Consider the following 18,593-nt stretch of genomic DNA (forward strand, 5'->3'; position numbering starts at 1 on the left):
GATTCTAAGATTTTGGCAAACAATTCTCTCTGAGAATTAATGAAGCTCCACTTGCATATTTCCAATGAACATGCAAAGTTACTTTTTCTTTGACAACAAATAGTAAAGCTTATTTTCAAAAGAGGTTTGTAGTCAATAAGATTAGTAGGCAAGTTTCTTTGGATTGATTGCTTTAAAGCAAGGTTTTCCAGTCAACTCTCCACCACTTCACAGAAGCAATACCTTATAAGTAAAATAAGGATTTTAAGAGCTACTGTGATGAACGCCTCTCTTTATGTACTTCATTAATCGTGTGTCCTGCTGTTTCCTGCATGTTTCCTATCTGGTTTTCAGGACATCCGACAGCTCCTTATTCATCCAGCTGGCTTTCTTATGAGAGCTTGTTATCTTTCCTTTAAATCAGAATTGCCTGAAGTTGTATTTCTGATAAAATCTCCTTCTAGAGCAACTGTTGCCTTTGACACATTTCTACCTTAGATCCTTCCCCCCTTCTGTGAATATCTGTGCAAATCCTCAGATGAAATCTGGTAGGTTTTTACAAATCCTCTTTTTGTAATGATGCTTTTAGATCATATCCTGGGTAATTCTGTCTTGTCTTTTTCTTCTCTTCACTTCTTCTCTTTTTATCACATCAAAAACAAAACAAAGTCTTCACTTTTTGTTTCTTTTAGGTTTTTAATGCAAAATACTATATTTTAATATATATATTGATAACTGAGCACTGTGGTGATACAGTACAGTTCAGCAAATTCCTTTACACACATTTTCTAAAAAAAGTATGAATACCCTTTTTGAAACTAGTTCATTTGATGATATTACAGCTTCTACCTACCACCAATCACATCCTAGACTTCTCAACAGAACAAGTTTACTTTCTCAACACCATCATACACCTACACAGTGGACATCTAAACAACACACTCTATCGTAAACCCACTGACTGCTACATGGAGTTACATGCCTCCAGTTTCCACCCTGAGCACACTACCAGATCCATAGTCTACAGCCAAGCCCACTGCTATCATCTTGTCTGTCAGGGTAGGAACTGGGGGCAGAAGAAACCCAAAGGCAATACCCCCCCCCTTGTCCAGTGGTAGCTGTGCTCCTGCCCATCAGTCTTTATTTCCATCACCCGCTCTAGTCTCCAGGTGGCCTAGATTTGAAACTCTTCGGTGGCACCAAGGCTTCTAGTACTTCTGTGTAGCCACTAGTGCATATTTTGTTCATACTATATGAATATTGAGACCCAGCATGGCATAGTGGTTTGAGTGTAGTACTAAGACTCTGGAGATTTGGGTTTGATTCCCTGCTTGACCATGGAAACCTGCTGGGTGACCTTGGGTGAGTCATACATTCTCAGCCCCCCCTAAAAAATTCTTATAGGGTTGCTATATGTCAGAAACAACTTGCAGGCACATAATGACAACAATATGAATGTTACTGTATAAAGCAACTGGATTTCTGCCCGAAGTCTCCATTCATGAAATCTGTTTCAAAACACTCAAGAATCTGAAGGCAAAAACAAAGATACCAAAATCATGAGCCATAAACTACTGCTTGGAATACTTGAGCAGCTGGACCCAATGCATGTTTTCTTGGAGTCCATCTACACTCTAGAAATAAAGCAGTTTGACAGCACTTTAAGTGTTGTAGCTCCACCCTATGGATTTGCTGTTTTGCAAGGTCTTTAGCCTTCTCTGCCAAAAAGTGCTGGTGCCTCACAACACTACAAATGCCAGGATTATGTAAAATGGAGCCACAGCAGTTAAAGTGGTGTCAAACTATATCATTTCTACAGTGTAGATGTGTTGATTTTATTATTATCTCCTGTTGCTGTGGAGTGGAATGAACAACTGTCACCCTTGCATTTTTAATTCTTCCAAAACATATATTCATATAAATGTAACATTTTTAGGTGCATTATTTGCAATGGTAAAACTAGTTATTTGAAGTAAACAACATGGGAGGGGGGCCTTGAAGAGCTGACCATTGCTCACTCTGTAATTCATTAGCTGGTGAAATTCCCCCCACCCTCCCCTTTTCAAAAATGTTAATCCCCTCCGGCTAAGCTCTCAGAAACCCAGCTATGGAGCATGTTTTCTTTTCTCTTCTCAGCCCAGATGTCTGCCAGTCTCTCCACCCCTTTCCGGTGTCTGCCTTAACGTCTCACCGGTGGAATAATGTTATTGGCAGGACAATATTGTGCATCTCCACCTCATGCCCATCAACAAATGAAAAGAGAGAAGGGATCCTACACCCCAAGGCCAGAATTGCACAGTTGTGGAAAACAATCTGCGTGATTTGACTTGCAGCAGTGGGCATTTTTTTCTTCTTGGTTTTAAGTCTGTTACAACTAAACAACAGGAGAGTCTCGTGGCACCTTGGAAAGACTGTTTTTTGGCATAAGCTTTCATGCCATGAAAACGTCTGTCAAATAAAATGTGCTAGTCCTTACACGAGATGGAGTGTTTTGTTTTTTTTAACTGTATACCTGTTAACTCAGGGTACATCTACACTGTAGAAATAATGCAAGTTGACACCACTTTAACCCTTGTAGCTCCATCCTATGGAATGCTTGGATTTGCAGTTTTAAAAAGTCTTTACTCTTTTCTGTCAAAGAGTGCTGGTGCCTCACAAAACCCTGGGATTCTGTAGGATGGAACCAGGGCAGTTAAAGTGATGTCAAATTGCATTATTTCTACAGAACAAATGCACCTTCATAAACAAGTCCCTTGTTTTCAAGAGCAATTGCTCCCAGGTAAGAATAGAACATGAGATAACGTTTAGTACACCCATAGTGCAGAATTAAAGCAGCTTGATACCACTTTGGCACTATCTATAGGATAGTCCTGGCATTTGTAGTTTGGTGATACACCACAGGTCTCTAACACTTGTTGGTAATTGTCCCTGAGTTGTCCTCAACTCATGGTGACCCTGTGGATGAGATACTGCCAAGCCCCCAAATCCTCCACTTCTCTCTTTAGGTCTTCTAGATTCAGGCCTGTGACCCCCCTGGTTGAGTCCATCCATCAGGTATTCGGTCTTCCTCTCTTACTGATTCCCTCTAACTTTCCTAGCATTTTTGTCTTTTCTAATAGCCATGCCTTCTCATGATGTGCCTGGAGTACAACAGCCCCAGTGTTGTCATCTTGGCTTCCAGGGAGAGTTCAGGCTCGATCTGTTCAAGGATCCATTTGTCTTTTTGGCTGTCCACAGTATTCTCAACACTTTTCTCCAGCACCACATCTTAAATGAGTTGATTTTCTTCTTATCTGATTTCTTCACTGTCCAGTTCTCACATCCAAACTTGGTGATGGGAAATGCAATGGCTTGGACAATTCTAATTTTGGAGCTCAGTTGTATATCTTTACTCTTCGGGGTTTTTTTAGTTCTTTCATAGCGACCCTCCCCATTCCTAGCCTTCTTATTTCTTGACAGCAGTCTCTGTTGTTATCAAGGTTTGATCCAAGGCATGAGAAATATTTTAACTGTTTAAATTTCCCCATTGTCTATGCTGTATCTACGTAGCTCCACTATAGTAATTATTTTTGTTTTTGCACTTTCTCCCTTGACTTTCCTTAGTAATTGTTTCAAGTCTGTGATGTTTTCTGCTAATAATATGATGTCATCTGCATAGCTTAGATTGTTGAAAGAATCCTTTCTCCTATCTTCACTTCTCCTTCTCAGGCTAAACCCGCTCTTTGTATGACATTTTCTTCATACACGTTGAACAGATAGGATGATAAAATGCAGCCCTGCTTGACTCCTTTGCCAATTGGGAACCATTCTGTTTTTTTGTGGATTTTTCGGGACATGTGGCCATGTTTTAGAAAATTTTCTTCCTGACGTTTCACCAGCATCTGTGGCTGGCATCTTCAGAGAATGCTTTGCCTGGCATATGTATGCCAGCCATAGATGCTGGCATAATGTCAGGAAGAAAAATTTCTAGAACATGGCCACATAGCCCGAAAAACCCACAAAAAAACCATGGATGCTGGCCATGAAAGCCTTCAACTTCACATGGGAATAGGGTTGCCATGTCCTGCCTGGGGGTGGGACATTCACGGTTTTTAACCGATCAGGGAGGTCCTGTCCTGATTTCTAATTTGACCCAGGTTTGCCCTGGGTCAGATGGCTGCCACTGCAATGGCTGTGGCGGCTGCTGCGGCTACTCTTGCGAGCGGTTGTTGCGCACGGCTGCTCCAGCGGCCCTTGCGCATATGCACCGCCTCCACCTGGAGCGGCTGCTAGCAAGGGCTGCTGGAGGAGGCACATGAGTGAACGGCCACAGCAGCAGCTGCTAGCAAGGGCAAGGGCCGCTGGAGGTGGTGCATGCGCGAACGGCCACAGCAGCGGCCAATAGCAAGGGCCCCTGTGCCTCAGTTTTGCAAAAATGTCCTCCATTTTGATCATGCCTAAGAAACATGCATTTATATTAACACTTTTTAAAAAATATTAAATTTTTCACGTGTCCTCCATTTAAAAATATGTCCTACATTTTGGGGTGGTGGTAAATTTTGTCCTACATTTGTCCTACATTTTTAACATTTGTCCCGGTTTGGAGGTTGACAGTCATGGCAACCCTACATGGGAACCATTCTGTTTCTCCATGTTCTGTTCTAACAGTAGCCACTTGTCCTAAATACAGATCTGACAGACTAGGCTGAATACCATATTAAACTACAAATCCCGAGATTCCACAGGATGGATCCGTGTTGGTTAAAGCAGTGCCAAACTGCTTTAACTCTGTAGTGTGGATGTAAGTGTATCCTAAATTAGCAAGGCAAATGTTTAAAAATTGTACTTTATGAGCAACAGAACCTTGACTGAACCTACATTTATTTCAATATTTGCATTGTGTCCTCAAAGCAGCCCATTTGTTACGACCATGGTGTTATTCTATGCACTTCTAGGGCTGCATTTGCACTGCAAAAGCAATCCCACTTTAACTGCCATGGCTCAGTGCTGTGGAATTCTGGGAGTTGTAGTTTTGTGAGACACTCAGCCTTCTCTGCCAGGGAACTCTGGTGCCCCAACAAACTACAAACCCCTGACTCCCATAGCATTGAGCTATGGCAGTTAAAGCAGTGTCAAACTGGATTGTTGCTGTAGTGCAGACGAAGCCTTAGGTCCAAAACACTGCAGAAATCATCCAGTTTGAGACTGCTTTAACTGCCCCGGCTCAATGTTAGGGAATTCTGGGAACTGTAGCAATTGTGAGACATTTAGCTTTCTCTGTCAGAGAGCTCTGGTGCCACAATAAACTACAATTCCCAGGATTCCGCAGCACTGAGCCAGGGCATTTAAAGCAGTCTCAAACTGGATTATTTCTGCAACTACATAGAGTAAGTGTTGTTCATATCTGTACTAAGACAGGGAGAAGTAATGCTTTATAAACAGTCAAAGAGCAGAAAGTTGAAGAAAGCAGCGAATGATGGAAGCTTGAGAATGATTGTGTTGGTAAAACGTGTGTTTGTAACTGTGTTGTCTTTGTGTAAAATGTTTTTAGACTGGTGTGTTGTTTTTTAATTGGTTAAACATTTAATAAACAGGTTTTAAAAACCATGATTATTTCTGCAGTGTGTTTTGGACCTTAGTAAAACTCGCTTCATTTGTCATTTGTGTTGAAACTGGGGAGAGGGGTTTGGAATGCCTCTCGGGCAGAAGGTGGAAATGGAGGATACGACCTGGAAAAGGAGGGTGCGCCTGTTCAAAAAGATGGAGTTTTTCACATGAGAGGACAATTGGGACTTTAAATAGTGATTAACCTGAGAAAATTGTGCAATTGACATCAAAACGTGATTAAAATGTCCAGAGTCTAACCAGGGAATAACCAGGCCATAAAGAGTAAAAGGTGAATGATTTGCTGTTGTTTCTTGCCCGGGTTAATGGCACTTTAATCACATTTCACTTTGACATCAAGTGAAAACCATTTTTGTGATAATAACGGGTTATTCATGGGATAATATCACTTTGGACATGATGTCATGTGAAAACCAATTGCTGGGTTATCATGGGTTAATCACTGTTTATACTTTCAATGATCCCCGTGTGATCAAACTCCATAGCTGTGTTAGTCTGCAGAAGCAGTCTGTAGAGAAGTAGTCTCCAAACTGTGCCCTTTAAGGGATTGTGGACTTCAGCTCCCAGAAGCCTCAGCCATGTTAGCCAATAGCCTGGGGTTCTGGGAGCTGAAGTCCAAAATCCCCTTAAAGGGCACAATTTGGGGACCACTGCTGTAGAGAGACCTTGTAGCGCAGTGGCCCCCCAAACTGTGCCCTTTAAGAAATTGTGGACTTCATCTCCCAGAATCCTCAGCCACGTTGGCCAATAGCCTGGGATTCTGGGAGCTGAAGTCCAAAAAAGAAAGTCTCTTAAAGAGCAGCGTTTGGGGCTCACTGGAGAAGGTAGCCCTCTTTGGAGCTGCCTGGAAGAAGGACGTTGGCAGCAGGAGCTTTCCTAGCCTACTTCCCCAGAAGCATTTGGAGTTGAGTCTAGGAAAGCTGCTGCTGCCGCCAACGTCTTTCTCCCCGTCAGCTCCAAAGAGGCTAGAGACTTCTCTCTCTCTCTGTAAACTGAGGGGGAGGGAGCTGAGCCAGGCCCCTCTCGCAAAGCATTGTGGGCCACGCGCTGTTGTGTGCAGGGGCCGCAAAGGACGCCGGGAGAAACGAGAAGCGGCGGCGGCGGCGGCGGCGGCGTCTGAGGGCCTGGCGGCGGGAGGGACCCACTAGCTCCGGCTCCAGGGCCCAAGGCGCCGCCGCGGGGGGAGCAGGAGCCGGACTGGAGGCCTCGGATGTGGCGGCGGAGGAGGAGGAGGAGGAGGGAGGCGGAGCGACGGCTGCAACGACGACGAGGAGGAGGAGGAGGAGGAGGACCTGGGCAGGGAAGGCAGGCCGGGCTTGAAGGCGAAGAGCGGAGGGTTTGTGGCCTCTGGGAAGGGAGAAGCAGCCTCCCTCCGCCAGGCTCCCGGCCCTCTTCCCTAACTTCCCGGCGCTTTGAAAGTCAGGAGGAGGAGGAGGAGGAGGGGAAAGAGAAGGGAACCCCCTCCCTCCCTTCCCCCCCCAGAACAGCCCCTTGAAGTCGGGGGGAATTCGAGAAGAGAAGCCCGGCCCTCTTCCCCCTCCTTCTGCCTCCCTCTCGAGGAGGGCGAGGGCTTCTCTTGGTCTCTCAGACCCCAGGACTGCCTCCTGAACTCCCAGGGAGGATTAGGAGGAGTCCCCTGGTTCCCTCCCTCCCTCCCTCCCTGGAGAAGGGATGGCGGCTGCTGCTGCTGCTGCTGGCCCCTGATCCCCTTTTGAAGTTTGGAGGAGAGGGAAAAGGAGAGAAGGCCCCCTTTTGAAACAGTTGGGGGGAATTAGGAGGAAAAGAGAGGAAGACATCCTGACTTCTCCCCTTTCCCCCTCATTTCCCCTCCCTCTCCAGGGGGGCGATCATTGTTGTTGCTCTTGTTGGAACCAGAGTCCCCAGAACCGCCCCTGGGTCCCCCATCGCCCCTTGAAGTCACAGGAAGGGTCAGCAGGAGGAGGAGGAGAGAAATAGCACTGCTGCTCCCCCCTTCCCTCTCCGCCTCTTGAAGGGTGATGGTTTCTCTTGGTACCTCGGTCCCCAGAAGTGCCTCTGGGTCCCCCTTGGACTTCTAAGGCCGCCTTCCTAAGACCAGAGGAATTATAAATGCAAGAGAGAAGACCTGGGAAACGGAGAGAAGATCCTGCGCTGCCTACCAAGAGGAGAGTGCCTTCCTGAGCTTCCTTCCAGGGAAGATTAACACAGCCTCAACTGACTTGTATCTCTGTGGTTTTGTTTTTTAACAGCCATGGCCTGAAGTGAGGCTTCTGTTGTTGATGGTTGTTGGCCCAGAGGCACTGAAAAAGAGTTGGGTTTGGGTTTTATTGTCATCATTTTTCTTGGCACATCTTTCTTTCATCTCGGCGTTGGAAGGACCTGTGGATCAGGATCTGAATAGGATTTAAAGAAGCCTGGGCTGTTTGTATCTGTTTTGTCTTACTCTAGAGACCTTGACTCTTCACGGCTCCCTTTGAACCATCTTTTCTCAGCAGGGTTATTTATTATTGCCTTACATGTGAGGCTCCAGTGCCGGGGATTGTGGCAGGGACCTTGTGGATGACTGCTCTGCCCTTTGAAATGGTCCTGGAAATCATGCACAGTCGCTAAAGAGAGCTGATCTTGCTGGAAAACATTGGCTTCTTGTAAAACTTTATTTCATCAGTCAAGGTAAAGTAAGCAGCGGGAGGCTGTAGCTGTCAATGAGAAATTGGCCACAGAAGAGTAGCTTGAAATATATTCCACTCTCAGTGTGTTGTGTCAACTCTGTGTTGCTGGTTGTTAAGAATTAACTATACAATTCAATTAACTATAAAGCTCATTGCAATTATTATATAATCTTAAACATATGGAAAATGGAATTGTCTCACTGAAGATCCCATGACGAAATTGCTAACTTATGGTTAACTGAGTAAAACTGAACAATTAGCATCATCTAAAGAAGGGTAAAGAACTTTATTAGAATAGTTGCTCAATTTGGTTGGCTTTAATTAAAAAAAACTTTCCATTTTGGAAACTCAGATTTGTTATGGTTATTAAAAAATTGTAGTGCTGTACTGAAATGTACAAATCCATATACATCTGAATTCAAGTTTAAAAACCTCTTCATTCACTGTAATTTTAAAACTCAGACATTTGTCTTTAGGGGGCTTGTTCAGTTCCTGTGATACTCTCCTGGAGCAGATTGAGGGGAGTATTAATACTTTGGCATTACTGTTTTGATCTGCACCACTTTTGAGTTAGCACTTTGTTTTGTACTTAATGAGTGGGTGGAATTAGTACAAGAGTTATCCTGCCCCCCCCCCCCCCATTTTTCCTTCTCTGATGCCATGCTATGGGAGTCAGGAAAATTTGTACAATGATATCCATTTACCCTATTATGATGTACAACCATATCACAGATGGGTCTCAGTACTATTCTCCCAAGTTCTTCAGAACACCGCCTCATTGAGGACTACTTAAATTGACATTCAAAATTCTTATTTCTGAAGTCTGCCACTGTTGCTGTGCTCTGTCAGTATATCTTTTTCTCTTTCATTCTGCTTTCACTAGCAGAGTTTAGGCATGGAACAAAACATCACAGATTCTGCTACTTAACATTGAAGGGTAATTAACTTATCTGTGAATAATGTTTATATGACATTAACCAACTAGAGATTATTAAATATATCAGAAATTGCTACTCTGTGACTATAGTTCCTAGCAAAGTCTGTATATTAAACTTTTCCTCAGATTTTATCCATTTTTGCGAGCTTCCCCCTTGTTAACTAAATGAATGTTTAGGATCCCTTAGGTGACAATTGGGTCTCTAGGTGACAGGCTGTACAGACTGGCATTATATGCCAGCCTCGGGGCAGAGTGGGGGCATGGCATCCACACGCTGCCCACCTGACCAGACGGCGAGCGACTTCACACCACGTCTTCAGCACAACGCTTACATGCGCTGCGCAGAAGAAGCAGCGAAGAGCAGCCACAGTGGTGGTTAGAGCACCCTATCCATGCGCAAAAAGGAGCCACTTTTTGTGGCTTTTTGTATCACAAAAAGGCCAGATCGGGGCTGCAGCATGTAGTTGCTGCGGTCCTGAGGCAAGGAAAGGGGTGGCACAGAGCTGCCCCTTAGGGACCATCTATTGAGCCCCAAGTCATTAAATGATGGGGAAAACAGTATTCAACTTACTCCTGTTGGTCTAGCACCTGTTGTTGCCTCAGGTTTATTACTTTCCAATGACAGTCTGGTTTCATCTCCCTCTTTAATGCTGACTGTGGACTCATGCCCCGTTCCTTAGTTATAATGTTGGGTTGTCCACTAGCCACTGGTATGAAGTCCTCTGGCTCTCATTTCAGCAGGTTCTGAATTCTTTGGCTTTACATGTTCTCAAGCCAGAAATCACCAATCAATCAGATTCATGGGTTTAGAATTCCATCATCCCACTTTTCAAATCAACCAATCTCATTTTGCCAAGCCTCAATCATGTTGGCCAATTGTCTGGGATTCTGGGAGCTGAAGTCCAAAATTCCTTAAAGATCACAGTTTGGGGACCACTGCTTAACATAGTAGGTAATGGTTAACATTTTCCCATTAGCTAGCTTTACTATAAAATAGGCAAGTCTTATTATTGCAGTGATCATAGAATTCTGTTTTGAAATAAAACACAACAGCATACTCCTGTTTGTTACATCTATATACAGTTTTTTCATGTATTTCCTACAAAGTTTCCATTTACTAATAACTATCCAGCTGCAAAGCAAATAAAAACAGAACATGGAAATGATCATTTTTTGGCATTACAATGAGAAGATCCTCCAGCCTGCATAGTCAGTGTGCATTGCTGGCTAGAAAACGGGGAGTTGTGGTCCAAAAAGTAGCTTTTCCAAATTCTGACAAAAAGCTATATACTACTTTGATAGTGATAAATATCCATAATACAGAGCATACATTTGCTACAGTATATAATAAGATGACAAAGGATAGGCAACCTATTAAACTGCAGACATTTTTAGATAATATCTATCTCTTCCAACATGGCCATTGGTCAGAGATAATAGATACTGTACGCCAGTGATTCCCAAACTTTGGTTGTCCAGGTGTTTTGAACTTCATCTCCCAGAAGCCTGAGCCAACTTGGCCAGCAGTCAGGAACTGAAGTCTAAAACATCTGGAGGACCAAAGTTTGGAAACCACTGCTGTACTCTAAAGCATCTGGAGCGTATCAGTGTAGCTACACAGGATGCAGGTCATGAATGGACACCAGCACTGATCTGTCCTAGCCAACAAAGCCAATGGCCTGGTACAGACAGCCCAAAAAGGGCGGTCTGCCGTCACCCTGGTTAGTTCCGTAAGGAAGCCGCAGTGGACAAACTGTGCGCCTTCCTCGCAGAGCAAAAAGAACCCGCGAAAAGAAGGTTCTTTTTGCCAATGGTGCACTCAAAATGTCATTATGGTGCAGCGACGTGCAGATGCTAGGCATCCGTCGCATCAAAATGGCAGTGCTCATCTGTACAGGGCGCCGCCATTTTGAAGTACTGAAGACGTGCTAGGGTTGCGGAGTGTCTGTAAGAGATGCCCCGAGACAACCCTAGCACATCTTCATGACGTGCTATGGCGCTGGTCTGTCCCAGGCTTATCCTATGCTAAGGAGTGCTCAGAACAGCATCTAGAGAGCTCCACTTTGGCCACCTCTGATGTTGATTAGTCAAACACTAATCTGAGTTAAAATTAACTTGAGCATGGGACAGTTGTGCTAAGTTACACAGAAAAGTCTCTTGTGATACCGGTTGTTATTTTGCAAGAAAAAAAGGTTTTTCTGTTAGCAGTAAATGTCATGGATGTTTCTTTGATTTTATATCTAGCTTCAGCTGTGACGTAAAATGCTTGTAGAAAAACTGATGGACCTTCACTACTACAGTGACACACTTTAAATAAGCTGAACAAGGATTTGGGGGATTTTATTACATCTAAGTACAGTGGTACCCTGGGATACGAATGCGCCGCCTTACGAAATTCCCGGGTTACGAAAAAAAATTATTTAAAAAAACTGTTCCGCGTTACGAAAGTTTTTTCGGGTTACGAAAAAACTTTTGGTGCTTTTCGGCGCTATTTCGCACCAAATCGCGGCTTTTCCCCATTAGCGCCTATGGCAATTCGGCTTGCGAAAGCCTTCCGGGTTACGAAAAGGGCAGCGGAACGAATTAATTTCGTAACCCGGGGGACCACTGTATGACAATTGCTAATGAAAGTTCTGTTACTTGGATCTGTATTCTCCATTTCAAGAATGTAACTGAATTTTAAAACCTTATTTCAAGATGATGTGCGAGGTGATGCCTACCATCAGTGAGGCAGAGATTCCTTCGGGAGGAAGTGGAAGCCATGGTTCAGGCTCCCCTCTACAATCAGATGCTGATTCTCATTTTGAGCAGTTAATGGTATCTATGTTGGAGGAACGAGACCGCCTTCTTGACACGCTACGGGAGACTCAAGAGACACTAGCATTAACACAAGGGAAACTGCATGAAGTTGGTCATGAAAGGGATTCTCTACAGCGACAGCTGAACACTGCACTTCCCCAGGTATTTTATTTATTTATTTGATTTATATCCTGCCTTTCTCCTTATGTAGGACCCAAGGTGAACAAACATTATTATTAATAAACATTATTTATATAAAAGTTGAAAGAGAATTAAATAACAGCACAAGTAAAAACAAGATTTTCAAAAATATAAAAATACTGATCATGATAAAAACAAAAACCACAGTCTCACCACAAACTCTTGGTGTCGTGTAGGTTTTCTCCTAAATGTGCCTGTGATGGTGATGGTACAAAGAGAAAGCCTTCTCCTGAATATCTTAAAACTCAGGCAGGATCATACACGGGGATATATTCTTTCAGATAGTGTGGACCCAAATCATATTGGGGCTTTAAAGAGCACTTTGAATTCTGCCCAGAAATGGGCTTGTAGCTAGTGAAGCTGTTTGAACAGGGGGGTTATATAGTATGATCCTGTAACCAGCCCCTGTCAACAGTCTGGCTGCAGCGTTTTACAGCCACTGCAATTTCCGAGCAGTTTCCAAAGACAGCCCCATGTAGTGCACATAATAGTAATCAAATTATGATGTAATAAAGGCATGTGTTACCATGGCCAGATCTGATGTCTCAAGGAACAGACACAGCTGACACTAGTTTTAACTGTGCAAATGCCCACTCTTGGCCACTGCTGAAACCTGTATCCAGGCTCAAATCAGAGTCCAGTCATACACACGAGCAGGATACCAGGGGCCAGTGATTCTGGCCTGTTCCAGCCTTAGTGCCAGTGCAGCAGCAGGTGTATGTTCACATGTGTGCCTGCCACTGCACTCTAGAGCAGCTGCTGCTGTGCACCCCTTAATTGCCATCACTGCCACATTTCTCTCTGAAGGTCCATGCTGTGGCCCATAAGGGCAGAAATGTGATGCCTCCTTCCAGCATCACAGGCCATGCGACTGGGGCTTTCAGAGGGAGTGTGGCAGATAAGGGGTGTGTGGCCATGCAACCTGCCTGCTTTTGCAGTGGATTTTCTGTGAAACTCCTCTGCAAGCCGCCAGTAAAAACAGACTGCACTAAGGACCTTTTGGGCCAAGGTTGGGCCAGAACTGCCAAATTGGCATCTGATGTGGCCAATCCCAGCCCAGGCATGTTGGCCTACATCATCCATACAGGATGATGCCAGGCCAAGGGGATCACAGGCCTTTTGGCCACTGCATACAGTCTGTTGGTGTATACTCAAGCTGATTTCTTAAAATTCTTCAAATTAGCAAGATTTTATATTGTTTTCCTCAGCAGTTGACATGAGAAAATAGAACACTGGAGAAACCTTATAAGATGTGGCAGATGTTAATATGAGTGATAAAACTTGGAGGGCTGCGCCATGCTGCATTATCTTTGCAACGTATATTCTCAGACCTTTCCAAAAAATTAAGAATATACAACTGTTCAAAAAGTTGAGAATATACAGTCAGCCCTCCTCATAGGTGGGCTTGCCTTACACGGCTTTGAGTTTACGTGGAAAGCAAGCCCCATTAGAAGTAATGAGGCACGTACCCACGCTGTGCGCCCCACATTCTTCTGAGAGCATGCACCTCATTTCCTATGGGGCTTGAGCATACGCTCATTTCCCCATACTTGGGGAGTCCAGGACAGATTGCCCGCATATAGGGAGGGTGGACTGTACAACCCTAAAGCAAAGCGGGCAACAATATTTTATGACTTGTGTAAGACAAAACTTCTATGTGGTTCCAGTGAGGTATTTTAAAACAGGCTAAATGGACTTGCTATTAAAATTGAAGTAGTTTAATCATATAAATATCTAGGGATCATATTTACAAAGATGGGATTAAATACTAAACCTGAGCAGTAATAGAAAAGATTGGATCTTTTTAAAAAAAAAACGCAAAAAATGCTGATAGAATTATAATTCCAGTTATGCTCACACTCTTTATTGAGAGAAGAGATATCAAGAGACTGCAGAGGAACTAGTCATAGTACCTTCACTGATCTTCTCCCATGTAGAGAATTGCAGTAATACTTTTGCATGGCCATTGTTTGTGCCAAGGAAAAGGTGGAACAGCAGCCCTGACATATAGTCTTGTTTCTATAGAATAGAAAACACAGCATGTGATGAGGCTATCCTGCAGTCTTCATGTATGTGAAAGAGGTTTCTCCTGTCTTGACAGAAAGACTGAACTTGCACATTGGAAGATGATATTCTATTCTGATTTAAGTTGACATTCATATATTCAATATGATATTCTATTAAGCTGGTTTGGAAAGTAGTGAGATATTTGAACACTGATATTGTAGTCACATTGTTTTTTCTCTTGGTAAAAGAAAAGCCAAGCGTAATGCAGACTAGTCCTGGGAATCAGTTAATTTTACAGGTGAACTAAATTTTCACCCAAATATGGTCATCAAGTACCTTACTGACAAAACAGTAGTAATACAGCATCTCTCCAATTAATGGCAGGTGAAATAGGAACCGATTATTAATCTCTTACACTTCCTGCTTTAATTAAATCATCACAGCTGTTATGTAGAATCTTTGGAGAAGAGTTTATTATTTTGGTAGTGGTCTTAAAGAAGAATGTTATGTATATGTTATATGTTGATGTAGAAGAGGATATTGAGATTAATTTAATGCACATGTTCATTTATGATAAGATAGTAGCTGGAGGAGGAAGTATCAGTTTTAAGAATGTGCTTTAATTGTTGTATGGAATAAAGGCCAACTGAATATGTATATTTAATATGTATATAAAGATGTACATATACTTACATGTTCATCAAAATAGTCGCATGATAGCAACCTTTGGTAAGCATGGCACAGTTTGATTCCATTGTTTATAAGGAATAAGACTGGACTACACTAACACAATTAATAAACATATTGCTACTTTATTATGGCATACGCTTTTGAGGACAGATAAACAAAATGTTAATCTGAGTTAACATGTGCATATGCCCACACATTTGGGGAGTGGAGAGTGATGGATGGTAAATAGTGAGAACAGAAGGAAGTCAGATGCTTGAAGTGCAGACAGTGATAGTCATATTATACTGGTGATTCACAAAAGAGTTGTTGATAACAGAAACAGCCTGGCATTGGATAAGCCAATGAACAAGAAGTATGATTTAAAAGTTCTTACTACAGATAGAGTCCGACCTCTTGATCAAGTGCAAGAAACTGCAGGGTTTAATCCGCACAAGAAATTATACTGGAAAAATAACAAAATAAAAATACTGTTTAACATATCAGGATCAGTGTTTCCTGTAAATCAAACTGCCTGTGCATCTCAAATGCTAACCTTGATGCATTCAAAGTAGGAACAGTGTATCTGTGATTGAGTGTGAGTAGGAACTCCATGCCATGTTTCCTTTTTGAAGGGATTGTCCAGAAATACTATATATAAAAAGAGAAAGTATCTACTGGATAAGTATTTTCACAGTTAATACTCTCTGCCTCTATCATTGGAAAAAGTATTATCGTTAAATGTTTGGTACAGTGGACCCTTCCCATCAGTGGGGATTCGGTTATGGGGGGCCTTGTGGATGGGAAAAAATATGAACACCCATCCTCATTATTATTAGTGCATGCATCCACATGTCCATGAGCATGTGCCACCACTAAATGGTGTGGCAAGTCATGGATGCTGCAATCTGGTTGGTGATAGCTAGCCTGCCAATACAGTGTACCCGCTTTATATTGTTTTCCAGTGTCTTAATGTGTAGACGTGTTTGGATGTGCACATACTACCTGCCTTAATGATTTTAGACCTAAAGGTATATAGAGATAATTGGATTGATTTCCTCCCCTCAGCTTCCCAGGAAGAAAATTTGGAATACAGTGCACCCGCGTCATATGCAGGCGCCTTTCACGTGGCTTTCAACTTATGCTGAAAGCTGTGTAACGGGAGAGCAATGGTGTGTGCTCCTGCAGCACGCACCATGCACAAGCCCCATTATTTTCAATTTGCCTTATGTGGAGGGGTCCGGAACGGATCCCTGCATAAGGCAAGGGCACTCTGTAATTTGATGAAGCACCTAAAATATAATTGGTGTGTAATTTTGGCTAATTCTATTTATGTTTTGAGAACAGATGAACAGAGCCAAACTTCTTGGTGGAATATTTTCAGAAAAGACTTATTGAAAACGCTGCACTAATTAAAGGGCTTGTTTTAATGGACTTACACATATCAGAAATTACTGTACTTAAGTCTAAGCTGAAATTGTTTGCAGCTAAATAGAAGGTATTGATGTAGAAAATGGATTACTTAATTTTGGAATGCATGTTAAGAGTTATAAATTATGTAACTTAGTTAAAGCTATGGAAATGGAAAATTTTGAGCAGTTTAGAAACAAAAGGGCAAAGCAGACTGGCATAAAGAGCTGGCTTCAGGGTGGCATGGGGGCGTGGCATATGCACCCGGACAACCCAACACCACCCGCAAGTTGGCATCATGCTGCCCCACTGCCCACATAGTGGGTGGCGGCATGGTGTTTCTGGGGCGTGGTGTTTACGTGCGCTGTGCCTCAGAAATGGGGAAAGCTGCTGCCGTAGCACAAAAGGCAGCTTTTTTTCCGGCCCCCAAAGGAGTGGTATTTTGCCACTTCTTTTTGGGCTGGAAAAATGCCAAATTGGGGCTGCAGCGTGCGGTTGCTGTACCCCCGATCTGGCAGTTAGAGTGGTGGCGTCAAGCCGCCACTTCAAGACTGTCTGTTTTGCCCCATGGTGAAGCTAAATCCGTTGCATAGAGGGGTTTTTATGTACTGTAAGGCAGTGATTCTCAAAGTGGGTGGTATGCTCCCCCAGGGGTGGTGGAAATATCCAAGGGGGTGGTGAGGGGAAAAGGGGGAGACAGAGAGGGGACTGAAGGAAAAGGAGAGCAGCAGGGGGCCCTTCAGTCTTTTATATACTTTTGTATTGGTGTGTAAGAAAGAGAAGGGGAATCAGCAGCCTTTAGGACCATGGTGGGGATGAAGGTTAATAATAATAAATAATAATAATAAAATCTTTATTTATAGCCCGCCTTTCCTTGGTAGATCAAGGCGGGTTACAAAGTACTTAAATGTACAATTCCATAATAAACAAATACAATGATAAAACAGCAATAAAAACAAGTTAAAAATTACAGATTAAAAAAAACCTCACATATCTAGCTTAAAGTGCAAGTGCGATGGAGGGGGAGCAGATATTACATCGATTAGGGGAAAGCTTATTGAAAAAGGAAGGTTTTTAACCCCTTCTTGAATAGGTCAAGGGAGGCAGCTGAGCGGAGCTCGCCGGGAAGAGAGTTCCAGAGCTGCGGGGCCGAGACGGAGAACGCCCTCTTTGCTGTCGCAGAATATTTTGTATCTGGAACTTTCAACAGTTGCTTCCTGGCTGACCTGAGAGCGCGGGGCGGATTGTATGGGGAGAGGCGGCCCTCCAAGTACCCTGGGCCCAAGCCATTTAGGGCTTTATAGGTAATAACCAACACCTTGTATTGCGCCTGGAAGTGAATGAGCAGCCAATGTAGATCTTTCAGCACAGGTGTTATGTGACTGGCCCTGGAGGATCCAGTGACCAGTCTTGCTGCCATGTTCTGAACCAATTGTAGCTTCCGAGTATGGTACAAGGGTTGCCCCATGTAGAGCGCATTGCAGAAATCCAACCAAGAGGTCACCAGAGCAAGTACCACCGTTTCAAGGTCCCCCCGGCCCAGGTAGGGTCGCAGCTGGCGTATCCCTCTCTAACCTAGAGCAGTGGTTGTTAACCTGTGGTCTGTGGACCTCCAGGGGGCCACATTGGGCCTGCAAAGACTTCAAGATTGTTCAGACCACTGCAGAGGAGCCATGTGACAAGAGCTAAGACAGGCTGGCTGGCTTGTGCGTTGCTCTCCTACAAGGAGAGGGCAGGCTCAGCAGCTGAGTGACCACAGCTGACAGCCAGCAAGCCAGCCTTTTCCCTTTCTTTCTTTCTTTCTTTCTTTCTCTCTCCCTCCTCTCTTTTCCAGGAAAAAACAACAACAGGATACCTAAAACAAGGACCTAAGGTGATAACAACCTGTTTTTCCAGACCCTTTGAACAGTAACACTAACAACAAAAATCTTAAATGTTTCCAGGCTTAGGCTGAGGCAACTACACTTTCCTCATGATTTCTCCTCCTCCCTCTCCTCCACCACTACCTCAGTTGCTCTTCCACCCCTGAACTCAAGTTTCTAAATTTCATAACTTCCTCCTTCACACTGAAAGAGGAGTGAAGCTACAGATGTTACTTCACCATCTATTCACTTTCATATGTGGGGTCAGATTTACCATCCTTTTGATGTGTGTACACCTCTTGATGCGAAGTGTTGGGTGATTGCAAATTGTTCACATGTAAATTTCTGCACTGAAAGATTATCACAGGGGAGAGATAGGGAAAGCGAGAAGGTTGGTTGTCCAGTGTGTGTCTTTGTTTCAGCTATTACTAGATAACCCAAATAGATGTTTGTTTGTTCGAGGGGAAGAACATTTTGACA

At 43.5% G+C, this 18,593-nt stretch overlaps 1 protein-coding gene across 9 annotated transcripts in view; it reads left to right on the forward strand.

Annotated features, from left to right (window-relative positions):
* The first annotated feature begins 6,773 nt into the window (after positions 1 to 6,773).
* PPFIA1 (PPFI scaffold protein A1) overlaps positions 6,774 to 18,593 on the forward strand; it is an 82,885-nt gene continuing 71,065 nt past the window's right edge. For 7 of the 9 annotated variants that reach the window (XM_089521386.1, XM_089521387.1, XM_089521392.1 and 4 more), the window contains exons 1-2: positions 6,776 to 8,232; positions 11,866 to 12,129. In XM_089521386.1, the coding sequence (XP_089377512.1) occupies positions 11,866 to 12,129 (264 nt within the window). In that variant the 5' untranslated portion in view covers positions 6,776 to 8,232. Of the gene's footprint in view, positions 8,233 to 11,865; positions 12,130 to 18,593 lie in introns of all 9 variants that reach the window. The other 2 variants (XM_089521390.1, XM_089521395.1) reach the window with 2 other exon arrangements.

This window comes from Sceloporus occidentalis, unplaced genomic scaffold (genome assembly GCF_023333645.1).
Source record: "Sceloporus occidentalis isolate IW3139 unplaced genomic scaffold, rSceOcc1.0.p SCAF_4, whole genome shotgun sequence".
Lineage (NCBI taxonomy): Eukaryota > Metazoa > Chordata > Lepidosauria > Squamata > Phrynosomatidae > Sceloporus > Sceloporus occidentalis.